Below are 27,908 nucleotides of genomic sequence, written 5' to 3' on the forward strand. Positions count from 1 at the left end.
TCACATACCAAACACAAATCAGTGGGAAGACCTGTCTCTTGTAACCTATTAAATTCTCTGATCTAGTGCCTTTATTCCTTTCTCACAGAAGCAGAAATTGATGGCCAGTAGTTTGCATTTTATTAGGACAACTATGACTCTGTTGCTGTCTTGCAGGAGTTATATCTGTATTGGGCTGACATTTTGTGATACCATTTACCTCTTTATGGAAAACGGCCCTTGATTCCTATTCTTTCCTCTTGCTGGGCCTACGTGAACTTCATCATGGACACAAACCTTGTAAAAGATGTGCTGAGGATGTCTGAGACTGATGAAAAGCACTGTCCTTCCCCAAAGGATGCCATACAATCTCCCTTAAGACCATTAGAGAAGGAACATATTCTCTTCCGAGCAGCACAGGACCAGAAACTCCAAAATGCATCACACTGCATCATTTTTACTGCTTTAAATGACAAATTTTGCAGTAGGTAAGGAAGGCAGGTGCAAGTTACCACATATCATGCTTTCTATACCAGAAGACTGATTGCAGGCTCAATGCAAATGTTAGTTCAAATATATCCTCAGGGCCTACCTGTATTGTAGCCCCTCCCAAGTGCTGGCCAGGGACGATGATTCTTCCAAAGGTTGCCTAAATACCAATCGCTTTGGTTCTCCACCAAGCCAAGAACCTGCTGCCCTGGAAATGAGCAAATTGCAAAAAGATCATAAGACAAAAGAGAGTCAGCCAGTGGAAAACAAACACAAAATTTGCAGAGTGACAGCCAGTAGAAAGAGAAGATAGAAGTTGGGGTGCTGCCTGTGTTTCACGCATTGGAAAGATGCCTGCTTATATAACAGACAGCAAGCCTGGCACAGCAAACTCAGCATGGCTCATTTTTTTCCTTCTCCCCTGGCTAGTTTGAGTAATTAAACACTGTGGGAACCTTTGTCATGCTGACAAAAATATATCACCCAGACAAATCTGAATGCTGCTTGATTCTGGAATACAATGATGGAGAATCCTCCCAGTGAGAAATAAGTGTTGGTAAAATTATCATCTAATATGAAGGTCTGTTCATACTCTGATGGAGATAATATAATTGAACAACAAGGCTCCATATAACAATTTATTCTCTCCCTCCCCCAAAGTTTCAGGGATTCTTTTCTCAGTCACAAAGGAAATGCCTTTTGCTCAGGAAAATATTAGATTTTAAGAGTTTTAAGAAAGTTGCACTGTTTTAATTTAAGAGTAATTTAAAAGTCATTTAGGTAAGCCTGTGTGGAACGCTGCACAGAAATTATGATTTCAGTTTTAGATGGGCTTATTTTGGTTTAGCTTACATTGATTAGCAGCTGGCTTCAGCTAAAGTAAAATGTGTTTTAAATCAAATGTGTCTAGAAGGTTTGCATTGCTTAAAAATGAACTGAAAAGTGAATGTTTGTATAGATAAGGACTTAATTATCTGCCCTGAAATATGCTGTATATAATGTAAATTAGAGAAGTGATTGAAATGATGCTCTGGTGAAGGAGGTTGGAGGTACGGGGGAAACTGCATTTGGATCTGGTCAGAGAAAGGAAAGGGAATGGTGTTTTGACAGAGGGACCTGCTCAGTGACAGAACTAAGACTGGGACTGGAAATTATTTTGCAACCTTTTGAGAAAGCAATTAAGCGTCATGCTTTGAAGGCACATTTTCAAATCCCAGCTATGCTCATAAAACTGGGTCTGTGGTCACAGTGGTGCATTGAAAGCACAGAATGAGCATTATATGTTGCTTATGTAGGCCCATAGCTCTATTACTAAAATTTCAGTATGGCCCAAGACAAGATTGGGCTGAGAAGCAAGACAAAAAGACAAAAGTGATTAATTCAATTTTATAATCAGCTAAGAAGACATTAAGATAGGTCAGTTGATTGCGACACTCTCCTGCAGTATCTCTAATCAGGTGGAACATCAGTAACCCCTACACGTGCTTTGAATGCTGTTTCAAAAAGAGTAAGCAGCAGTGAGTGGCAAACACATATAACAAATAGATCAGAAGATTACAAAAGCATTAAAAGAGTGAACAGAAATCAATCTAGAAATAACCTTGAGAGATTACCTCAGGATTATCCTACTCTATCCTAATCACAACATGCCAGTCCTCACCAGACCTCATTTTCTAATGATGTCCCTCCTTTATGCATAATATATATGTTTAAATTCTCACATTATACTTCAAAACTCATTTTTTAAGAAGGTGGAAAACATGGGGAAGAGCAGAAAGGATCATATAAAAGACCACCACACATTTATCACCTCATTGGTGATACCGAAAACTGGTAATATTAACAGACAGCAATGCACAAGAGAATGAAGGAAATGACAAGTTTAGAGGCAGATGCACCCTAAGCAACTGATGATTTGTTCATACAAATAAACTGTAGCATCTTTCAACCAGTGAGACACATGGAATGGGACACACTAGGCAGCACATGAGGTGCCACACACCATATATTGTGAGGAAATATGAAAGAGATGTCAACTGGCTGAAACAAATCTTAGCTGAAAAAAGTTGAAGGGCACAATTTAAACCAAGACTTGATTTTGTGCTGGAAGACTGCCTGTTCTTTATAATCGCTCCCTTACAGTTGAATACAGTAGAATAAATCAGAGCAAGAAACTACCATGGCTAGTAAAGGATGAGGATGAGAAAAAAAAACAATAAAAAGTGCAGGTGCAGCTGGGCTGGAATGGATTGGCACAGCTGGTAGGAAGAGAGTGACCATATTCTAACAGTGCCTTTCACAACTCAGCAGTCCACAGATCCTTCTCAGCATAGTACTGCTAACATCAAAAGAAATGTTAGAATTCCATTTTCAAGAAGCAGATACTAACTTCCTTACCATGAAGCATCAATCTGCTTTCATTATTTTAACACCATGCATTTCTCAACGATCCACAGACTTTAGCCTTCAAACTGATGAATAATAAAAAGTGAACAAACTTTGCTGCTTGTTAATGGTTTTCCTTTCCCACATACCAGTCTAAAATCTCAGTTCTGACAATGTACCCCTGAAATACTTATTTCTCAATTATTTATCATTCTACTATAAATAGCAAAAGCTCAGTAAATTATGTTTGTGCATATTTATTGTAGCTGTATTATTTCCTTCCCCTTTTTCTCTTTATTTTTGAAGACACTAGAACAAATCCTGCTCTTACCAGTATTCCTTGAGGTTTTATATGGGAGATGGATGAAGGCAGAAATTAACATGTTAAGCTTTAAGGTTTAGATCCATGGATCAGATAATGTGACTTACTGTGTACCAGAGCTGGAATAACTGTCCTTACATGTCCTTTTAGCTTATCACAAATATAAAGTAAAATGTGTTAGCTAACACACTTCAGTTGCTTTTGCAATGGCCTGGGAATGTGCACATGTTCATGTGCTGTCCTAGGGTAGAGCATTATGCAACTTGTCAGGCTGTTGTAACTGTTGTGGGTGTCTAAAAACCTACCAGGCAGATGTGACAGCTTGTCACCCAAGCTACCTTGGAGAAAGTTATGAAGATATGTTTCATATCTTCTCTAGTTATATTTCTGTTTTCTCTAGGCTGGAATAGTGTTGCTGCTTTGCCAGAGAAAAAAAAAAAAAAAATTATTTCCTTTGACATTGTCTCTATGATCTTAACTTAGGGCAGAAGTCATCAGGAAACCAGAACTTCAGCTGCATAGCAAATATTAATGGTTCTAAAACCCATTCTTGTTCTGAATCAGTACAGAAAAAAGAAATCAGAAATATTATCTGGAAAAAAATCTGAAATATTTTGATCTCAAGATATCAAAATAACCACATCTATATGTACAACCTTCCCCATTTTAAATAATATCAGTGACACATAATACAGCTGCATAACATATACCATATATATCACATTATGTATCTAAAAGTTCAAAAAAAGTAAAATAATAAATTTTGCCCTTCTAATTTTGAGCAACTAAAAATCTTTCACTCAAAGCTTTCATCATAATTTTTTTATATTCATGAATCATTGTGGGAATATCTATCCAGTGTATTTGAGCATTACCAGTTATTTCATTCAGTTATTTACTTTTTCAAAAGAATTATGAAGTTACAGAAATCAGGCAGTGGCCAAAGCAATGCATGGTGTCAAACACACACAGTAAACACTTCCCTTGCCCACAGTTCTCTGACCATCCATCAGTGCCAACCTGTCCCTCTGCCACTCTTCATGCCTCTCCTCCAAGGTGTCTGCAGTTCTGTGGAAACTTTCACCAGATTCATTTCACCTCTCATCGTACCACAATCTCAGTATAAATTTTCTGAGGAGACTGGAGTTCCTTCCCATCACAGCCTTTTGTAAAAGGCAAGCATTGTGAGTTATTCTTCCAGCAGTTAAGAACACAGTGGCTACCATCAAGAATTTGAATCTTTCAGCATTCTGAGCTGCCTGTTTCTTCTTCCTAAAAGTTATTATATTAAAATACCATCACTAACAGCAAAAGCTCTGTCATTGTTTTCTGCTCTGGCTCTGCAGTTATGATTAAACACATGCACTTACTCTGTAACTCCAGGCACAAGCTAGCTTACAAAAATGAAGCTGCCTTCTCACTTATTCATACATCATCACTAACAGCCAGACAACAGAAAACAGGACTATAATCCTGGCATGACCATGGTGAAAAATTACTGAGCAGGCAGAATTATAGCTGGATTGTTGGGAATGGGGCTGTACACTGACTGGCTGCAGGATGGGACTTCTCCAGAAGGCAGCTGCACAGCTACAGCATTTTGCACAGTACAGCTCTATGACAGCTTTCACACGATGACAAGTGCTTCTCTCCTTGCAAAAGCTGAGTTGTGGCTGGGAAGAGGTTTCCATGGAAAGCCAGACACTTCTCAGCCTGACAACTCAATGCTTTCAATTCTGTTTTCACTTTATAGATTTTTGCTGGCTAATATTGGGGAAAGCATGATACTCTAATTCAGACACTGAAGTCACATATCAGCCTCTTGCTCAATTCCCTCTTAACAAAAATGAGGATAACAGTAACTATTATCCCTCTCCCATTTTGCCTCTAAAACATTGCAAATATAAGTCATCTGAGGTAGTAAATGTGTGCTAGTTTACTGGAAGCCTAACAGCAGCTGCATATGGCCAGGCTGAAACTCCATCGTATTGCGTCTCCAGCAGCAGGGAGGAGCTGTGCAGTGTGGAGCACAACAGTGCAGCTGGATGGTGGCACTTTTTAATGGTGGTGCTCCAGCTTCCAGTGACTTGTGGCACATGACACATCTGAAAAAGTATCAGCTTTTATTTACATTGTCTGGTATCTGCTAGTTTCATCTAGTGCCCAGTACAATCTGGGTGTCTGTGAACAGTATTTTCCTACACTGCCCTGATGTTTTCCCAGTTTTAGAGTTCTCTAGAGTCTTTGGTACAAAGGATCCTAACTCCAGCTGTTGCTGTATTTTGCTATTACAAACAATAACAATAGTAGTAAAAATATTATACTTTTTTTTTTTTTTTTTTTTTTTTGGTATACGTGTGTCTTAGAGACTACAGTGCCTTTCACATGACTCCATTGCAATCACAATAAAAGCAATGGGCCCACAGCAAATACTTCGTGTGAGTTGCATTTTCTGTGGTCCTCAGGACATCAGACAGTTTCTGGAAAGGGACAATAAAAAGGCATGTTAGAAGGGTGGGAAGGGGTGGGGTGGAGTGCCATGTTTTGATCATCCACGGCTGAAGGGTGAGCTGGTATCACAGGAGGGATCTGTTTCAAGCACAGATCTCCTGGCTGTTATATTCACAAGATTTAGTTGTCTTTGGCACAGGCCTTCGAAGTGAAAAGCAAGTGCAAAGTACTTTTCAGCCCTTAAAAACATCGGAAGAAAGCAATTTCTACACTATGGAGGTTATTAAATGAGAACAGAGCAAAACTCTGCTTGCTACTTTTAACTACTTCAACAGCCATGGCTTAGATCATTACGAAGTTAATACAGACACGAATGCTGGAGCCAATACTGCCAGAGCCAAGCCAATACTGCCAGAGCAATGCGTGTATTCAGTGTATGCTGAAAGAAGAGGAGAAGGACTCAACACGAATTTAAGATTCAAGTTTGGCAGGAATCAGGAGAACTGCAGAGTTCTGCTCCCAAAATGGGACACAGAAAGAGAATAAAAAGGTGACAGGAAGGAAGAGGGGGAAAGATACATATTCTGAATGCTGGAACATTTCTAAATTGGCCAGTATTAAATCTCATTAACACAGTCAGGACTAGTTGAATCTATAAGGGTACAATGAAGCTGAGTTACCTTCTGCAAGACTCGGAGTTAAAAATCTTTCATTAATGTCCTTTCCCTCTTCTCTCCTCCTCCTGATTTACTTTTCTTTATCCTTCAAACATCAGTTTAAGACATCCTTCTGTTCCAAAATGTGCGAGGCCACATCCTTAGCTGGTATAAAACTGCATGACTTCAGTTAAATCAGTGTACTTTGACTGATACCAGCTGAAAGTGTTGCACTTCATGTTAAGTCTTCCCTGAGTGACTGACCCTTTCTCTATGGCCTTCCCATCCCTGATATTGCACTGTTTCATACAAAATACGTGGCTGCTAAAATCTTTCACTTCTCTTGCTACATCTCTCATCCACCTCTTCAGGTCACATTCAAGTTCAAGCTTTTCATTCTCATTATTAATTCCCTGTGCAATTCTTGCACTATCTATATCAATTCATTTTTCTTCCTGTTCTCAAACTCACTCCTCTCTTCTACTGCCGTGTCATTTCTCATCTAAAAAAGACCCTGTCTTCTCATGCAACTAATGTCCTGAGTTACCTCTGAAATTATATTTCAAGCACAGAAACTCTCAGCACTTTCCTCTATAAAGTTTTTAGAAATTTTACCATGAATCCAGTGTAAAATATGCACATGAAATCTTGGGTTGTGCACTGTTACACTGATCTGCCTGTCCCCAGAAGCACAGTATGACATTTTCTCATATACCTGTACAGAAGAGGATACATTGTGTTCAACAGAATTGAATACCTTAACCTCTACTGTGCATTTATTTACCACGCGTGCACAGACATAACAGATGTATGCATTATATGTGTATGCACACATGCACATGAGTATACATATATACATGCATAAATATATACAGATATGAGTGTATATATTATATATAGGCAGGCATATGAAAATGCAGTGAAAAACTTATTTTTTACATGTGGAAAAGTAAAGTTTCAGGGAAAAATGCTTCTCACACAAGTTCAATTTTTATATTGGATATCTCATTTCCATCAAGTATGTTGCTGTTTCCCAACAGTCATTAGTCCTTCTTAGTGGACTCAAAAGTGGATTCAAAAGGTATCAAGAGGATGAAGTATACAGAATTGGATTGAGAAAGGTTGGGGTAAAGAGCTAAATCTGTGATTTATCTTCATAAGGAAAGATGAAAGAATGAAATCAATCAAAAGAAGAGAAGAAGGTTTCTGCACATCTTGTCCTCTCCTCCAAGGAGCTTGTTAGAAAAATTAATAGGACAGCAAGAAGCCCAACAAACTCCAGCAAAACTAGAAAATCGGTCATTAATGTTTGTAGCACTTTAATCTGCAGAATTTCAGGCACATGGATCCTCAGCAGCTGAGCACAACAGAGTAAGTGTAGAAAAACCCTTTCACTTTGGAAGAAAACTTTTGGAGGTTTTCTGTGACAATGGCAAGGCTTTGTGAACCCATGACATGTTGCCAGCAACTTAAGAAGAATTTGCAGATGTTATGATCTGGACATCCACAGAAGTTTTTGTTGTTTTCTGCCTGGCAGGAAAGAATATGTTCAACCCATTGCCAGGAAAATTGCTCTAGCAGGGAGTCTGGGGAAGAATGAGCCCGACCACTGAAATGATTGTGAAATTATAAGCTAGACCAGAAGAGATGCCCAAACAAGCTTCAGGTGCTGCTGAGCCTGTCCTTCCTCACCTCAGTTTTTATGTCGCTGTTTATAGCATAAAATGTCCCAACAGTAAATCTGACATCTAATTAAAAGCCATAGGAGACTCGACAGGACCTTTTCACCTTTTTCTGGTGATAGGTATTCTCCCCTAACCAGGCTGCAGGAGGTCAGTGAGATGTACTCATTATTCTGATTACACACCTCATTTTTTTGTTCACACCAATGGCAGCTTAAAGATTGGGTGCCCCAATACTGCTTTTTGCTCATAGTGGTCTCCTTTTAATTTTTAATTTATTCAATATAAAACCCCACAGTCTTATAAAATTGAAAACTTCTTGCTCTGAAAAGAGCAAAATCGGTCTTGTGAACAAAGTCAATTCAAATCCACTACTTCTAATATTCAGGCATTGGTCTGAGGGAAAAGATATTTTTAAATGATTACGCTCAGAGTTTCAGGAACATACAATTATTTAAACCATGGCTTGAATTTGTGCTCTGCAGGAATACATGATCACTGAACAAAAAATGCTTTCTTTTTTGCTACCGAAGCTAATGCAATAAACTGTCTTGGAGGAGCATGTGAACAGCATCAAAGTAACTGTCCGTGCACTGTGACTCTGCCTGTTGCCACTGTATCAATTTTATAAAGGGGATAAGGTCCTGATATGCACATTTTTGTTGGAACAAACCCAACTGTGAAATGCACCTCAGTAATGGGGAGCTGAGCAGCAGGCTGCAATGTGTAATCAGTAATTCAACTCTTATGCAATGCCTTTCATTAGTAGCACTTTACAAAGGAAATGAGAGACTGTACAGCAGGGCAAACTGAGGCACATGGTGATGAAGTGACATTTCCAAGGTCACCAGGGACGCGAGTGGTGATCTACAAACAGGTGCCAGTGCTTGTGAGACCCAGAGCACTGCTCCTAGATACTGAGAGACATTGTCCTGTTTAGTAGCCTAGTGCCTAAACTGTTACTGCCAGTAATCATTAGAAACTCCCACTCAGCTCGTCTTTTGAGCATCTGTCAGCTTACTGGGTCCACTGGTGGCTGAATTTTTCTTACCACATCCCTGAATGCTATGTTCTGCCATGCCACAGATTTACTTTGGTACATCCCTTGGGACTCCAGGCATATCTATTCACTTTCCTCTTGATGTTCAGGCAGCTACTCATTTCAGTTGTATACTTGAAGCTGCCTCCGTTAACTGAACAAACTTAGCTTAGATTCACACCACGGTAACAGAGGTTAGCAGCTGGCTAACTCAGCTTTTGCTCTGTAAAATGAAGATAACACCATTGCTTCACTACACATCATCAGGTATCAGTAATCAGTGTTTGAAGTTGGTGGAATAGTAAACTGTTTATTAGTGATGAATTAGAGACAGAGGGTAAGAGCTTTCTAATATTCCAGAGACTGATCATGGAAATTGTGCACAGCTTGCTACTTAATATCCTTTTTGGCAGTTATCATATATGCACAGCAACATATTATACCTTTTTTATTTAAAAGGAACAAATCTTCTAAATCGATGGACACATCAGGATTGTTAGTAAGCAAGAAATCAGCAGGCATGCATCGTAAGTACTTTATCTGAGCATCAGAGAAGTCCTAGAAGCAGTGGTAGAAAAACTCCCAAGACATACAAAATAAAAAGGATTGTTTTTCTGGTGATGAATTAAAAAAAAAAACAAACCAAACTAGAAAAAAACAGTGTCGTATTTACTAGAAAAGGGCTGTAGTCATCCACTTAATGTGAAAGAGGTTGCCAAATTATTGTACATGGTGTTGAAATCCAACTATGCTGACATTATTTTTTCCCTTTGTTGGGTTCAGTTCTGTTAAGAAATAAACAAGCTCTGCACTTCCCTTTGGCTGTGTGGCTTTACTAGCCAATGCAGATTTTCAGGATGAGAAATCAGGAGTCATCTCTTCAGCAGACAGAGAATGTAGTAAGATGCTACTACATGCATAGCACTTATTGCCAATGCTATTAATGGCACTTACTATACTGACAATTAGTTTACATAAACAGCTCACCATATCCTTTTAATTATGGGCTTCAAGACAGGTTAGAGCTCACAAACACTACAGCTAAGAATTATTTATGCACCAGGGGCATCAGATGGCAAGATGACACGGTAAACATTTGTTCACATCTTATGAATAAGCAGAGTTAGTCCTGTATTGAGAAATATGATAGAGCTCTGATATCAAACAGCAACCTGACATTTTGCATCTTGAGCCTACAGAATACGAGATGCTTCTTCCTGATATGACAAAATAGTGGCTGTACCAGAAGCCTCATGCTTTAGTGATGAGCTCAAGAGTCTTGGGATCTGTTCTTCGTTCTAATGTTGACCAGCTGTGCAATCACAGAGGGGTCATCTCTCTGTTGAGCTTCAGCCTCCCTAACTAGGGCATGATTCTGCAGTCAGGCTAAATAGCAGATGTGTGTATAAGAAGAAAAGAACAACCTGGAGAACAGAATGGAAAATTTTATCCTGACACAGTGTTCCAAGTTGTTTTGTCATCAAGAGATGGAGCACTGCAAATACCTAATAAATGTGCAGAGATCTGATCTTAAACACAACCCTTCTTTCTGTGTCCTTCTCTGTCTTTTAACCCTTATTCTAGAGACACTGGATTTACAGGGCAAAGTGGTTGAGATGTTATTTTTCTGAAAATGTGTCTGCTCCTAAACTCAACTTGAAACCATATATAGTATTGACTCAGTTTTGCCAGTATGTAATAACCCTGCCCAATACTACAGAGTCAAGATTGGCACAAAGATAAAATTATAAAACTGTCACTCACACAATACCTTGAGGTACAAGGCTGAAGAGTACGGCATGTCTCATGGATGGCTAGTAAGCATTAGTTACTGTTTACTTTCTTAGTTTACAGCTGCTAACTATACGTATGACACATTTTGCTAGCATAACAATGGAAGTGGTTAATATTCCTGATAGAAAATCTGGTAAAACTTGGAAAAAAGCAATAAAAAATGCCCATTCTTCAGTCTTTTGCAGATCAGACTGTGTGGATAGTTCCAAAGGTTTTAGGATGTTTAACTAAAGTCCATTTCAGAAATGACATTTCTCTTTTTTCCCCGATTATTGGTTTAGCACTGACTGATTACTGTTGCTCTGAAGAACCTCAAAGCAAAGAGGAAGAAGGCTTCTTTGACTGAGTAAAGGAATAAAAACAAGTGTTATGAAAATTAACTTAAGTTCCTTCTCCCTCTCTGTTGTTTAATTATTTAGTTAATACAGGTCTGGCTTTAATTGAGACAAACAGATGAAAAACATGAGCCCAGTAGTATACAGAGAGTGCAGAATTTGATTACACAGCCCTGAGCCAGTGTGACTTTAAAGTGTTACAAAAGAGTTAAAGTCTAAAAGCAAAGAGGTGAGAGACTAGCAGAAGTTGCCAGTTTCATTAAGTAGATATGTTGATGGCAACAGGAAGAAAAGGCAAGACTTGCTGTCCACTGAAATGCAACTCCTATAATGTATTCTGCACATCATATCATTCAAGCCCCTAATATTTCATTCATTGATTTTATTGTCAAATGAAAAGGCGCTTGTTCCAAGTGGAATTTAGTGAGACAGATGAGGAGAGACCCAGACTTCATTACTGGGAGTTTGCTCTCTGGGTAAGGTTGACATTATATGGGTAAAAAGCAAAAAGAGTGTAAAAGTCTACCAGTAATGTTTAGAAAAGTTTCTTTGGTTCTCTTCCTAGAAGCTGAAGGGCTTTTCACCTGGTCAGACTGCAGCCTGCCTTACATGTCCCCTGCATCTGTCAAAAAGCGTTGCTCAGACTTCTCACGCAGGTGCTTTGGGATAAGCTCTGTTAACGCAGGATTCAACTTTTGTGTTGACTGTTCTTTTATGATATAGAAAGAATATCAGAAGTCCATAAACAAACTTTCTAGTATACAGTTTTAAGGAAGTATTCTGCACTGTGCTTATAAAACAGAAAGGACATACATGTATGTATTCAACTGTTCAACTGTTCTCTTTAGCCTCAGTAGCAAGTATCATCAGAGAAACCTTGGAAGTATGTTTACTGACTCTCAATAGATACAAGCGGCTGCACCAACTGAGAGGCAAAGAAGAGGTGAGAGCTCCTTTTAGCCACAGAAATAAATGTACGGAAAAGCTATTCACCAGAAAGAAGGAAACATGAATCTGTATGGGAATTCAAAAAGCACCCCAAAACAACCTGCCTGTTCCCAAGTCCACCTAGTAGAGGTTAAGAGTCTTAGGGAGAAAAAGCACTCCAAACCTTGCTATTTTTGGAAAGAACTAAAGGAGGAAAATAAAAAAAGTAAAAGAAGTTTCTGTAAGAAAATCCAGAACCTTCTCTCTTAGAGAAGTGTACTCTTCAGTGAATGACTGGGTTATGATAATTTCTGCTTCTATTCCCTACCTTTCTCATTAATTTTGCCTCATTAATTTTGCATTCCTGGTGCACAGCAGCATGGTCTCACAGTCCTACAGTCAGATGTTACAGATACTGATACAGATACAGATATTGTTTTTAAGCAATAGGAGAAGATGGTGCAAACCCTTACAGGCTAAAGAAGAACATGCAAACAGGCCCTCCTTTTTCTGGCCCTGTGCTCCTTCCCCTACATTAGTAAGGAAAATGTAGCATTAGCACCCCACAAACTCTCCTTCTTACTCCTCCCCTGTAAAGAGGTCAATTTGTTCAGACCTTCTGAAAGGTTAGGTGCAGGAGAGTCAAGATGCAAAATGGATTTAGGCTGAAAATAGCTGGCAGTTGTCTGGATTGATCAAAATGGCAGCATCTGTAGGCAGACACAGCAGCAGAACTGGAAGTGCATGTGTGTTGTAGTTAAAACCAAGGTGCAAATCAGCAACTTGGAAAAACTTTTGTGAATTGCTTTGTTAGCCACGTGTATAAACTCCACTTAGATTTAAATTCAAACAACATTGTCCCTTTGTTAATCTGGCCCTAATTTCACTTCTTTTTTTGGTAGTGATTTTCATAGCAAGGTTTAGGGTGCAAGCTTTCCTTCAAAAGTACTAAAGAGAAGAATCAAAATGATCAGTTCAAATACTGAAAATGTCTCGGTAAGATAAACCATATTTCCACAATAAAACAAGATAGAGGCAGGAAAGTACTAAGAATTCTGAGGACACCAAAGTGCTGTAAACTAGCTGTGCAACCACTGCAGGAAAGCATGCAAAGGGCTGGAAGTTATGTTATCAGTTAATCCCTTTAACCTCAATGCATGAAGTGAAAGCAACATTTCTTTTATGAAGCAGTAAAACACTGTTACGAATTTCGACTATATCTTGCATCTCAATGAATTCTGTAATCAAAAGGCTAAGAATAGCAAGTCAAATATAAGTAAATTTCCCTTTACTTATTTTCCTCTTCACCTGTCTAGGGACAAGATGGAAAACTGTAAAAACTGAGAGCTTGTGTTGGTTTAGGCCCTGCCAGGATGGGAGACCATGCTGCTGTTGCCCCTCCCCCACCCTCAGCCGGTCAGGCTGGAAGTGAGGCACAAACCCCGGGTTAAAATAAGAAGAAATTTAATATAACAGTGTGATAAATAACAATCTGAACAGTAGCAATGATAACAACAATAAACAGTAATAACAGTGAACAAGACAAAAGATATACAGAGAAATACTGCAATGGACACATCCAGCCCATGCCTGCGTTCCCTCTATCAAAGCCACAAAGGAAAAGAGTTCCCATGCTGCCTTCACTCTCTGTCTTCCCTGAGGAGAAAAAAAGAAAAATCCCTAAACCACCAGATTATCACAAAACAGACCCTTTATCGTCTTGTAGTTCCACACAGAGGAAACTGCTGTCACCTTTTTGTCAGACATGCTGCAGATGCTATTAAGCACCATAATAAATACAAATTACAATAGAAACACATTTAATACTTCATCAAATTTCAAATGGATTGATTGCCTTTCAAGTACAGAAAAACAGCAACAAGTCAATAAACATTTGCAGATAGGAAAGGTAATAAGTCAAAAAAAGGGTGAGGCAGATGACAATTTCAGCTGTGTATTAGGAAGATCAGTACGACCCAATTAAATCTAGTCATGAAGTCTTGCTTCCACTGGATTTAACACTGTGAGAATTAATTCAAATCTCAGTCACATATATGCTGTAGAAGCAAGCACACTAATTTTGGAAATTATCACCCCACTGCGGAGTTACTGCCTCCCTAGTTCATCTCAGTGTACAGCCGTCTGGATTAGCTGCAGCCCTCCTCACTGGCCCTCTATAATGGCTGTATGGAGAGTGAGGTGAATCCCCATAAAATCTGTTAATGTGCTCATGGAAAAGTAATGAAGGTATGATGTCAATAATTTCTTAAATCATTCCAAGCAAAATTGTCAGGACATCAGTTTATGCCTCCAAAAGCATTCAGTAAACGGGACATTTACAGTTAATCTGTACTAATCCCTAGAAAAGGTAAATCCTTTGTTAGCATTGAGGACAGATTCTACAACCTGGTAGATTTATGAAAGCCTCCCTTCAGTATCTCACTTTAGCTTCCACCTCTGCCCTTTTAAAAGGTGAAACTGATCTTCTTTCTCTAGTATTCTTTCCTGGAGGTGCACAACAGACCTGCCTAGGATTTACTCTTTACAAAGGAATGATAATGTAGTTGGCTCCAAATATCACTTGTGAAATAATTTTTTCAAATGCAACCTCATTAACTCTTATTTTAGTCCATTCAGTTCCAGCCTCCTTTTATTACAATGATTTAAGCATTCCCCTGGGGCATTTCTTTACTCCCCAGGGCATTTATTTACTCCCCACTTTGTTAGCACTACTTTTAGCCTGGACCTACACTTGTCCCTTATTCCATAAGGTTTTTCAGAAATTAACTTATTTTTCACAAGATTGTTTTATTTCTAGTTTGTATGATTTTCTCTCTGTGTTCAATGATGTAAAATATGTATTGTCAACAGTGCTTTGTAAATTGGCATAACAAATGTAGGAATCATTTTCAATAGTACATACAGACTCAAAACAACAGGAAAAAAAAGAACACAACACCCTCTCCACATGTGAAAAGCCAGTTTCTTTCCGTTTAGAATAAGATGTGACCTTCTGACTGAATGTAAAGCTCCTACTCTGTCACTTAGGCTCAGCCCATTAATTGAATGAGGAACAAACTCCAAGGCATAGATACTGCTAGATGCAGGAAGAAATATGGTAACAAGTGATGAGGAGAAGGCTGAGGTGCTTAATGACTTCTTTGCCTCAGTCTTTAAGAACAAGGTTAGTTGTATTGATGAAATCCAGCCTCCACAGCCAGAATATAGAGACTGGGAGAACGACCCCCCTGCAGTCCAGGAGACAGTCAGTGACCTGCTGCATCACATAGACATACACAAGTCTATTGGAACAGATGAGATACACCGGAGAGTGCTGAAGGAGCTGGCTGGGTTGCTCGCCAGGCCACTTTCTATCATTTACCAGCAGTCCTGGCTGACTGGGGAGGTCCCAACAGATTGGAAATTGGCCAATGTGACACCCATATCTAAGAAGGGTCAGAAGGATGATCCAGGAAATTACAGGCCTGTCAGCTTGACTTCGGTGCCTGGGAAGCTGATGGAGCAGCTCATCCTAAACACCATCATGCAACACATGAGGGACAACCAGATGCTCAGGCCCATTCCGTATGGGTTTATGAAAGGCAGGTCCTGCTTGATAAACCTGAACTCCTTCTATGACAGAATGACCTGCTTCTTGGATGAGGGAAAGGCTGTGAATGTAATTTCCCTTGACTTTAGCAAGGCTTTCGACACCGTTTCCCACAGCATTCTTCTGGCAAAAATGACTGCTTGAGGTTTGGACAATCGCACACTTCACTGGGAAAAAAAATGGCTAGACGACTGGGCCCAGAGAGTTGTGGTAAACGGAGTTAAATCCAGTTGGTGGCCGGTCACGAGTGGTGTCCCCCAGGGCTCGGTTTTGGGGCCACTCCTGTTTAACATCTTTATTGATGATCTGGATGAGGGGATCGAGTGCACCCTCAGTAAGTTTGCAGATGACACCAAGTTGGGGGGAGTGTTGATCTGCTCGAGGGTAGGGAGGCTCTGCAGAGAGACCTGGACAGGCTGGAGCCATGGGCTGAGGCCAACTGCATGAGCTTCAATAAGGCCAAATGCCGGGGGCTGCACTTGGGCCACAACAACCCCCAGCAGCGCTACAGGCTTGGGGAGGCGTGGCTGGAGAGCTGCCAGTCAGAGAGGGACCTGGGGGTGCTGATTGACAGCCACCTGAACAGGAGCCAGCAGTGTGCCCAGGTGTCCAAGAAGGCCAATGGCATCCTGGCTTGTATCAGGATTAGTGTGGCCAGCAGGGACAGGGAAGGGATCTTACCCCTGTACTTGGTGCCGGTGAGGCCACACCTCGTTTCCTGTGTTCAGGTTTGGGCCCCTCAATACAAAAAGGACATAGAGTTACTCGAACATGTCCAGAGAAGGTCTAAAAAGATGGTAAAGAATCTGGAACACATGTTCTGCGAGGAGCGGCTGAGGGAACTGGGATTGTTTAGTCTGGAGAAGAGGAGGCTGAGGCCTTATCACCCTCTACAGCTATCTGAAAGGAAGCTGCAGAGAGCTGCGTTTGAGCCTCTTTAGCCTAGTAGAAAGCGACAAGACAAGAAGGAATGGTCTCAAGTTGCGCCAGGGAAAGTTCAGACTAGATATTAGGAAGCATTTCTTTACAAAACGGATTGTTAGGCATTGCAATGGGCTGCCCAGGGAGGTGGTGGAGTCCCCATCCCTGGAAGTGTTTAAGAGTAGGGTCAATTTAGAGCTTAAGGATATGCTGTAGGTGGGAACTGTGCTAGGAGAACGATTGGACTAGATGATCTCCAGGGTCCTTTCCAACCTAGATGATTCTGTGATTCTGTGATCAAATTCTGGGACAGCCTTCCTTTTGTTATCACCTCATGAAGATGAATACAGCTCCTACCTTTCCATGAAAGGAAAATAATTTCCCATTTAAGGTTTTAAGATCAACACTGCAAGAAGATAAATGTGTGAGTATACACGCACTGAAGTAAAGGAAGATTTATGTAAGATGTGATTTAAGACACAAAGGCATTAAAACCAGATAATTATCTGTTTTGGAGGAGTAGAAAACATCTTCTGTATATTATCATTAGATTCTGATCAGCTCTAGAAACTGAAAAGTACTAATGTTATTTCATTTCATGACAGATGGGAAGGTTCACCCCTCAGAAAGACTGAATGAGGTCTGACTCAATAGCAGTCATAAATTATTAACTAATTTGAAAGATGTTTGCCCTCCTCTTTTACTGCAAGTCCTCTAACATAATTCTGTAGCTAATACAAGGTCAGATCTAAGGGATTAATTATCAAGCAAGTATGACAGGGTTAGTAAAAGCTCTATGACAAGACAATGCTGGGCTTCTCTCACTGAATCACTACATAAATTATTTGTGGTCAGGATTAAAGTATTTAATTCTATCATCTTTGTGTAGACAAAACATGAAAATTATTTTTTTAATTGCTGCAAAAGAGAAAAAAACTTCCCCTCCTTTGCTTCTTACAATCGATTATTGAGTCTGTTGTTCAAAAACCAAAATGATCAAAACCAGCAGTGACTCACTGGCAAGAGCATTAGGATAAATCAGCCTACCTTGAAAGTTATCTCCTCGCATATTCTTCTCCCCCACCCATGATAATTGCAATGTTATGCAAATGTACCACTGGAACAAAGACAGCTTCCAGATCAGAAAGGTAGAGTCCCTCAGTGGTCTGAGTGGTTTACACACAGCAATGCTCCTTAATGTAAAGTTGTCAGTCACTTCAGTGAGTTCTTACTAGACATAAGCAGTCTGTCAGTGGACTCTAAGAGAGAAAATGGATTCTTGATTTTTTGTTTTACACAAACAATAGTGAGAACTGAGGAAAGCCTTGCTATTTAAGAAAGACGCAGTGCGTGTAGAAGAAAGGATTTTTTGACGCCCAAGAACAACAAAGTGGAAAAAACCCAAATTGAAGACATAGCTCTTCCTCCTGTTGGAGAACGAACACCGCAGATAGAATTTCTCAGTTAAGGTCGGTAGGTCCAAACCATCCTCTGCCTCTCCTATCGCCCACATCAGCAACTGTGAGACACAGTTAGCCTAGGACAGGAGAACTAAGAGATGTACCTAGAGTTTTACAAACTGAAGAACATCTGAAGTTGTGGCTGAGCTGGGGTAGAAAGAAATTTCTTTGCTTCCACTGAAATGTTTTTCGAAGTCGAATTTAGCAAACTGTTCTGAGAAAGGAACAACTGAGTTTGGTTTGTCTCCATTTGGCTGCAGAACTGAACAACATAATCTAGTTGGTGGATAAAATGGACTTAATTCTTTAGCTGCTGTCAACTAGGATGGAAGGACATGAAGCTGTTTCTTGCTATTTGGACTAGTATCTTGGCTGGAAGAAAACCCAGTGGGGAAGAGTTGGTTTATTAATGCAAATCCTTAATATCTCCCTTCAGAAGATAAAGGTGTTGCCATTTTTCATACTGGATGTCTACTTGTTATTGCAGAAAGCATATCAATCCTTTTGCATTTATTCTTTTAATTTTAAGCCTTAACAAAAAGTAGAAAAAATAGTAATTTGTACAAAATCACTACAGATGCATCAAGTAAAGTACTGTGAATTGATTTTGGGGTCTAACAAACCTTGTCAGAGTCCCTTTAAATGACATCTAAGAGGGAAAATATATCTCCAGTTAAACTTCGTTATTCCCTCTGCTGTTTGGGAAGTAAAATAAATAATTTTCTGAAGGGGAAAAGAAAGCAAGCTAGATAAAACAGATACATAAATTATAATTACTTCTTCCCAACTTTACTGTTTGGGAAAAAGCATATGTATTCTTTGTTCTCCAGAACAGCAAAAACATAACATGTTCTGTGCAAACAGTCATAAAATGGAAAGTTTACATGAATCTATGTGCAATAAAAACCATGACCTAACATTTTCAGTGAGTTTTGGATCACGCAACTATTCACATTGACACATGTGTATGTAGCAGAAGCTAGATGAACCATGCTGAACAATGTAACAAAGTCTTTTAATAATTCTAATAATTTCTGGATATATTCTATCAGTAGATCACTGTGAATGAGAGAGAAAATAACATGATAAATATGCCTGCAACTGTATAAAAAAAAAAAAAAAAAAAAAGAAGACAAGCATATGAAACTTATAATGGAAATGAACTGAATTCTATATAAGGATTATAGAGTGGAGGTCTGAAGTAAGCTGTAAGGTATATGATACTGCACATATTAAAATCTTTCCACAGTATAATCCAAAAGTGATTTAAACACCTACAGCAGCTTTCATAAGAAGTTTGATGTATTTCTTCTGGAGCACTTAACAATCATGAACTGCTGCTTAATTTCCTTTCCCATCATTACTTACTGTCAATAAATATGTGTGTTAAATTTAATTTTTCTCCTTTGTAATTAGTCTGGGTCTACCTGCCTGACATATTAACTGATTCTACAATCTCACATTTGTGACATCAAGTAATTTCCATGGTGACAGACTGAGATACATTCCTCAATGAGACTGGTAAGTGGGTTATATTTGACTGGAAAAGGGAGAAAAAAGCCAACCCTCCTTTATATATACAGTCATTAAGGAAAGACAGAGTCTAAAAAAAAAAAATCCAAAATGGCACAGTTAAATTTGCTTGGCAGCTGATAACCACAGAGGCTTGTGAAAAAGTTTTTAAGGTTATTGTGGGCAATTGAGGTTTTCAGAATATGTCAATCACTTTTTTGAAGACTGACTGATTTGATTCATAACTTCAGACTTAGTTCAGTACATAGTGCAACGATTTTTTTGCTTTGTTTATAGTGGACTGTTCTGCAGAATATGCCACTTCATAGGCATGTTGCAGCAGCTTTGACCATCTAGACTTGATATTACAGAATCTCTGGTCCTTTTCCCTTTGCACAAGGAATTTGCTCTCTTCTCAGGTTTATTTCCAGTTATTTACTTCAGTTTTTTCTGTAGACCATACTTGAGCAATGAAATTGTATTGGGTCTGGATTAAAATTTGATTTATTCTGCTGCACAGGCACCCATATCCTTGGATCCTATCTGTCAAGGGTGCTCCAGTGAACACCAACACTGTCAAGCCCTCAAAACAGAGTGCTGCCGGCTTTGAAGGGCAGCTGAATAAAATACACTCAACAGGGTGGTCTTAGATGTCAGAAATAGCAGCTGATATGGTTGCTGGTAAAGTGGATTCAGTGGTGTGAAACGGTGTAACAGGGAATGAAGACCCTCCATTTACACACTAACTTGAAGGAGTCAATATAGAGATATGGTAAGCAGGCATGACTTATTTTACACCAAATGGAGCCATTTCAACTTGTACCAGGTCAGAATTTGGCTTGCTAAATTTATACTGCAGAAGAATGAAGCACTTTTCATGTATTTTCACACAAAAACACCGGCTGTTGGCTTTGCTGCTGATTAACAACCTCCCACTTCTGCATTCTGGGCAAGTTGCTGAGCAAAGCTGTCAGACCAAGAACAGGATTGCTGGCAAGCCATCCTCTGGCCAAAGCATGCTCCACAGAGCACGTGACTGTGTAGGAGAGGCTTTGCCATTTGGGAAACTGGGCTTCATAAATTCTAATCCATAGCAGCCCAAGTTTAGTTCCTTAGAAGAGCAAGCTAAATTAAAACTAACAACTTTCTCAAATACAAAGGATTCCAACCACCATTTTTAAAATGATACCAGGATGGCATAGAAAGATGTGTAAATTGCTGCCTGATCCCTGTGAGAGTAAATCTAATTTGATGTTTTCATGGGAAGAGACTCTGTGAGAAGAAAGTAGCAGAATCATGTGTGGCACTAAATGTTAAAATTCACAGAAGGCAGTATTTGCCCTCTACAGTGTCTGACAGTTATTATTCAGAAGTACACAAAATAGCATCTGAGCAACCACAACAAAACCAGACAGCTATAACTTCACATATTCACAGTAAATCTTGCACAATTACTCCACTGAGACTGAATGTGAGATAAATCAGAGGGAATTGTGAACTCCCAGTGTAAAAAGGGCTCAGTGTAGAAAGTATTTATTCCTATGGACAGTTTATTTGTACAGGGGTAGCTTATCCAGTGCTCTGCAGTGCTAGGTGCTGTACAAATACACAACTTGTAATGACTAGGCAAGACATCTGTGGGAAGGAGAAGGGAAACAATAGTTTTGCCTACTGCAAACAGGACCCAGGACTGCAGATGCAATAAGGTACCTGCAGACAACTGCAGCAGAGCCAGGAAGCAGAGCCCAGATCCTTGCTCGTTCCACCTGGCACAACTACTCTTCTCGTTCTCAACCCTGCTATGGATTTTTAACAACTTATTTCATGAGTAACAAAGTTTGCCAATGTGCTGACAACATTGATGTGCATAAATCACTAACCTTTTTTCTTGTTTCAACAGAAGAGTCTAAAGAGTTGTTAAAATTGCAAATTAGTTCAGCTCTGCTTAAAGGATTAATTTTTTAGATCTTTCACAAATCAGAGAATTTGAAGGGTAAAAAGAAAAGACAGATATATAACATTTTCCCAGAGGGTCTGAAGTAACTCCCCCAGCAATGCTGCTTTCAACTCCAAGTTCTGTTAACCAAGTGGCAAAGAAAAAGCTCTCTATACCAACTTAGTAATGCCAGACATGACCTTGGAAAATGTTTTGTAATGTGTCAGGACACAAAGACTATATAATTCAGTAATTAGCAAGCATGAAAAAATATCATATTCATGTTTTATATGTATAGATGGGCAGACAAACAAAGGAGCGACAGCAAACAGGGGTACTGAAACCAATAGCAGGCTGGACAGTCAGTTTGATAAGAGTATTTAAGAAGATTAATGCATACTCTAAAGTGAACTTTCCATTCAGCCAGCGCTCAATAATTAAAACGACAATGCCAGAGCCTTCATTTCAAGATGACAGAAAATTCTGATGATGAAAGAGGTAGTTGAAAACTTACTTTTAATTAAAAAGCAAACAGGCTGAAGATCCCATGTGCCTAACAGGAAGTAATACCCTTTAGGAAACAGTGGGGAGGGATTATTATTTACATAGTTAGTTTTATTAAATAAAAGAACTCAAAGAGAACCAGTAACAACTTTTCCACCCCAGTATCCTTAATAATATGATTACTTGTTGACTTAATGAGAAAAAGTTTGAGTCTAGAGAGAAAGCAATTAAACTAACAGTTACTGCTACCAAGAACAGATACTCACAAAATGCAGAGCTAGGATGCATTAAATGACCAGAATAGTTCATGAATGTCCCAGAAAGATGAATAAATGGACAATAAAGCTCACATCATTTAGATGATACAAATAGGTAGACAGGTGACAAGCAGGTGGATAGGTGCATGTTCAGATGGACACAGAGGTGACACATTCCTAACACTCATAAATAATTGATCAAAGACAATTATACTAATAGTTTGACACATAAGAGCTCAGAAATTGGGCCACATTGGAAACGCATTTTCTACAGAAGCTGGAGGTGCAGTTAGCTTCACTCTCTTGCTACAAACACTTTTAACCTGCTGAAGTTCAGTTACAAAACTATTTTAGCATTAAGAATTTATGAGCTGAGGGAAAGAGCTTTTTTTCCTAGGGATCATTGATCTCTGTAGTCTTAGGCATGTATTATCTGCCACAGCACACGCCAGTGGTGCACAGTAGTAGTTCATCATGATCACCCGTGACATTTTGCTGACTGCTTCATCTTTTTTCCCAATGCTAAATTCAATGGTCTTAAACTTCAGCTTGAATTTCAGCAACCAAGGGGTAATAGGAAGTTAGTACAACACATCATCTCTCTGCACTTGGAAAGACCACGTTTGGCAGATACTGTTCAATGAGGGGGATAAAAGAGGATGCTAGTAGAGAGCAATGCTTGGCCCTGAATCTATTAGTCAGGACAGGCTTAGACGCTATCATCCCTAACTCAATATTGTATCTCAGTGCATCATCATTTTCAATTTTGCTGGATTTAATGAGACTACCCATGAGCTTCTACGCTTCAGCCTATGATTAAGTACTTCACTAAATAAGGTCATTAAATTTAAATTGTAGATCTTGCTAGGTACTCCTGAAGGTTGTTCTCTCACCTGCAACATATTCCCTTCAGGCTTATGGCTGGCAAAACAAATGGTAAAATAACATTCTAAGCATCATGTCAGCAATCCTCCCACTAAACTTGAGACATGGAAAATCAGTTGATTCAGAAAGGACCCGTGTTCAGCCTCCTGATGACGTAGGAAAGAACAGTAGCATGTTATGGCTCTCAGAAAAGGATGAGATACACAGAAAAGGAAAGGTGTATGAATCTGGCACACTGCAGTGTCTTGAAGAGGTATCTCAGTTTGAGTAGCAGAAGTCATGCAACTGTGTTAATGAAGCATTTTTGGTCACTTCTCAGTAGGAGACTCACTCAGTGTCATTTAGCACTGTGCATTTTTGCCACTTCTCAGTAGGACTAATCTGCCCAACACAGTTCTTCACTAGCTTGGGTACACGTGCATGTGTTGGTCTCCACAGAGACATATCCTAAAGGATCCACACAGCATTTCCAGAAGCTATCAAGCTATTTTTACTTCTCTCTCCATTCAGCGTGTACACCTCAAAGCAGCCCTCTACCCTGCTTCCTACTCCTAAAGAGGCTATCGGTTGTGCTGAAGTGTATGTTAAAGCCATAATGTAGATAACAGACCATTAAAAGCTCAAATGAGAATGCTAAACACATTTCATTAATCATAGTACATTCTAGTCTTGAACCAGGAGCTACAGCTTTGACAGGCTGGTAATGGAAGGCTTCTTTATATTCTAGTGACTGGGAAAGGGAGAACGGCTCCTGGGCTGGCTACCTTAAAACTTTTGCCCTTCCTCCTCTTCCTCAGGTGCATGTAGCCTGTGAAGGTTACATTGTTGGGAAATAGACTATGTAGGGGATAAAGAATAAAAATAAGAGAGCTGCTAAGAAGAAAGAGTGTGAACGTTGTTCAGAGAGCCTGGATTCTCAAAGGAGCCAGAACACCCGCAACTCACACTGATTTTAATGAGTGCTTCTGAAAAACTGGCCAAACAGGCTCACTCTACCTGGCAAGGGGTCAGGGATTTTGGGGATTTCATGGGATATCAGAAAAAAGGACTTTCTTTCCTAGGGGCCCAGACCCAGTGCTGATTCTACCAATATAAAAGCATAGCAGGTAAAAGCTAAAGGAAACATTGTTAAAAAGAGATGCTCCTGTTGCACCACTTCTTATTATTACATCTGTAGCTTATCTTCCTAGCTTTCCAAGCCCTTTCCAGGGAAAGTCAGCAGATCACTTATTTCCTGATAGTCAACTGGCAGGTTAACAAGAGTTACCTGCCAAGCACATCTGGCCCCCACCCTGATGCCGCATGCCCCTGCATACTAGCTTAAAGGTGAGGCATACTGTTCTTTTTTTCTCAGGGAACAGGTTGGAGAAGGTGGTTTCAGCTGAGATAAGTTGTTTCCTTGAACAGCAGAGATAGAAGACACTATCAATAAAAGACCCTATTTAATTAATTGGAAGAGTGAACATGCCTGAACTAAAGGGACATGTCAGCATGGGGTTCAAGTTTAATCCTCATGGAGGATTTGAATCAACAAACTTCTTGCAAGGAGGAAAGGTTTTTTTACCTTAGCTTCACCTCATTGTGCTCATGCTAAGCTCCCTGGTTTAGACTTACAAAAGCCTCTTCCAAATGAGTAGGGAGATCAGTTGATGACATCACTGGATGGAGTTTATTATGCAATGTTGAAAAAAGGGAAAGAAGTGAGGAATGTGGAACAAGAGCCTTCAGAAACACAGTAGCAGAGCTTTGATTATGCCAGACATCAGTTATTCTGGTTTTGAGCTGACTGTGTTCACAGAGGTAAGTATTTGATATATTATGACGTAATTCCCATAAACTAAAATGATATAGCTCCTATTTCAATGAAGTGTGTGGCTGGTAAGATTCTGGAGCACTACCAATTAAAAGGCAAAAATAATTTCCTACGTTAATAATCCCCTGATTCCTGCTATTTGTTGGGCAAGAGTGTTATTATAACCATATTATCACTTAATGTTATTTAATGTTGCCTGATATTTTAAGACCTGCAGTACTACTGCTCTTACCTGTGCACTGCTAAATAGAGTTGGCTTTAGAGGATCAAAACATCCCCGCAGTATCTGCCAAAGAACTTTGACCCTACTGTGAAATTTATTGAATACGCTGTGCTTTATGGCAAGGGTTGGGAATACTCCTAAGAACTTGGAAAATGAAATTCCTGTAAATTAATTATGCTTCTACACTCCGACATCTTTCTTCTTCTGTGGGGCTAGGAAGCAGGAGCCTCACCACAACTTGGGAGTGTTTACTAGTATTGCATATGATATAAATATCTACTAATGGAAAAAAAACCTTGCTTTTTTTCTGCTTATTTTAGAGTAAGATTTTTGCACTTATGACTGCTATGAAAAGCAAGGAAGTGTAACATTAATGAACCAGACAATAAACAAGAACTATATACTTTCTTTTTTCTTAGCATCATGATTTTTAAGTAGGTCTTCTGGTCTTTGAGGATTTTATAATGGTAGGCTAATCCCCATTAAGGCAGGTCTTGGGAACTAGCCTCTCAAAGTCAGTATTTCAGGTTCATATATTCCTTTGCACAGGAAATTCTTTCTCCTGTGTGCAGAAGGCTATGATACCTTTACTTCCTCCAGCAGAGCTCTATGTATCTTTTCTGATGCCAGGGTTTTGCAACAAAAGCAGTATTTCCTTGGTAGCCATCAAATGCTCATGCAGCCAGTCTGGAAACAACAGAGATAAAGAGATACTGGTCCCACACTGATAGATAGCTGGCAGAGCTTTTTATACCTGTGTTGTGTGGTAACCCCAGTGGGCAGATAAGCACCACACAGTCCATCTTTCACTCCCCCATCAGGGAGATGTGGAAAGAGGAAAGTAAGAATAAAAGTGAGAAAACATGGGAGTCAACATAAAACAAACAAACAAAATTTGTTTGATAAGTGAACAGTAAGTGGAAGAAAACAAAACAAAATAAGGCCTGTCCTGTGGGTAGACTGATGCCCAGCCATTTCCCAAGCAAAAGATGGCTAGTCCTTTGAAGACCTCTCTTTTTCACTTTATTTCTGAGCATGACGTGCTCAGTTATTACTGAGCATGGTATGGAAGAGCTCTTTGTTTAGTTTGGGTCATCTGCCCAGTTGTGTCTCCTTCCAGCCTGTTGTGCACCCACCAATCTATTCGGGGGTGGGGGTGCAGAGTGAGAAACACAGGTGGCTTTGATACTGTGCAACCACTGTTCAGCAAAAAGCTAGAACATTACTGTGCTATTTGTACTGTTTTGGTCAAAAATCTAAACCCCAGCACCGTATGAGCTACTATGAAGAAAATTAACTCTATTCTAGCCAGGCCCAGTACAACCTGACACAAGAAACATGCCACCTCCACCCCCCCATCCCTCCCCAAACCACTCAACCACTGTGAACACAACAAGAAGAGCAACTAACCTTAACCTGCTTGCTACTAGAAAGTTGTTTCTGTCAATTGGGTAACTTAACCAATTTATCTTACCTTCTGTCTAATAAAAGGGAAAATATCAAATGCTGCAGAAGAGTAAAATAACTATCTGTAAATACTGTTTTCGTCTTCCCCATTAAAAGTTCTTGCATGCTGTAAGAACATCCCCAAATTCCAGCCACAAGTGTAGCTGTACCAATGCAAAATGCTGCACTACACAAAACTAGCTTGGCATTGTGTGAAACAACTCTGGTTTCAAGCAAATGCAAGTTGGAGTTCACCTTATTTGGACTACAGACAGGTAACGTCAAGTACTGATGACTGGACTTTTAAGTTTCCAGTGTGAGAAAGGACTGCAGATATGATTAAATATACACGCAGATATGATTAAATGAGGCTGGTATACAAAGGGGTCCAAATCACACTAAACTTTAGATGGGAGAGTATCCAAAGGGAAAACAGGTGAGAGCATCAGAGCTGTCTTCTCTTGGACATCTTGTTTTTATTTGTGTTTCGCTGCAGTATGGTCTCTTCAGGAGACCTGCCAGTGTTACATGGATGCAGTATCTTCCCCACCAGCAGCTGCCCATCTTTGGAGCTATGTCACATTTCTCTTTTTGCAGGTTCTACTGGAGGGCAGGAAGGAGAGATTCCTGCCCCATTCAGCCATCACAACCTACTGCACATGGATTTCTTTGCTATGGTCTTCTGTCAGACATTTCACAGACCCTCATGTAAATGAGACCCAGGCTTTGAGTGAGGGAGTGAAAATTTTAAAGGAGGTTGGGAAAAAGCAGAAAAAATCTCACAACTGTAAGACTGCACGAGTCAGGTAAGGTGTATCAATAACTAAACATTAAAAAGAAAGCAGAACAAGTATGGATTAGAGGTGCCTCCCAAATATGGGGTCAAACTAATGAGGCTCTTCCTTTTACCATCAGAGAAAGCTTATTACATGTGCTTCAAAGTCAGTTGACTCAGTGATCAGTGGAGGTGGGTCAGAGACACATCCCTTTTAGTGACGCTCAGCATAAAAACAGTAGCATTCATAATGGAATGGCTGAACTGGCTATGAAAATAATAACCCAGGATTAGGGAAAATTTTAAGGAGATAATTAAACCTTAAAATAAAAAAAGAGGGTAGGGAGGAATAGCATATAAAATAAAATCAGAATCCTGCAGTTATTTGACAGCTACAAAAAGTGCATGCTGATGCCATAGGTGCTTCTCATTTGGAGGTCTGGTCATGTCCGTAAATCCTGACCTGTGATACACTGGGCTGTTAAAATTCTTCATCAGTTGAGGTTG

General features: G+C 39.6%; 1 protein-coding gene across 2 annotated transcripts in view; it reads right to left on the minus strand.

Annotated features, from left to right (window-relative positions):
- LARGE1 (LARGE xylosyl- and glucuronyltransferase 1) overlaps positions 1-27,908 on the minus strand; it is a 333,162-nt gene that overhangs the window by 72,447 nt on the left and 232,807 nt on the right. For both annotated transcript variants that reach the window (XM_026852223.1, XM_026852234.1), the window contains one exon: positions 572-676. In XM_026852223.1, the coding sequence (XP_026708024.1) occupies positions 572-676 (105 nt within the window). The remainder of the gene's footprint in view (positions 1-571; positions 677-27,908) is intronic.

The sequence above is a fragment of the Athene cunicularia genome, assembly GCF_003259725.1.
Source record: "Athene cunicularia isolate RWA chromosome 1 unlocalized genomic scaffold, athCun1 chr1_part1, whole genome shotgun sequence".
NCBI lineage: Eukaryota > Metazoa > Chordata > Aves > Strigiformes > Strigidae > Athene > Athene cunicularia.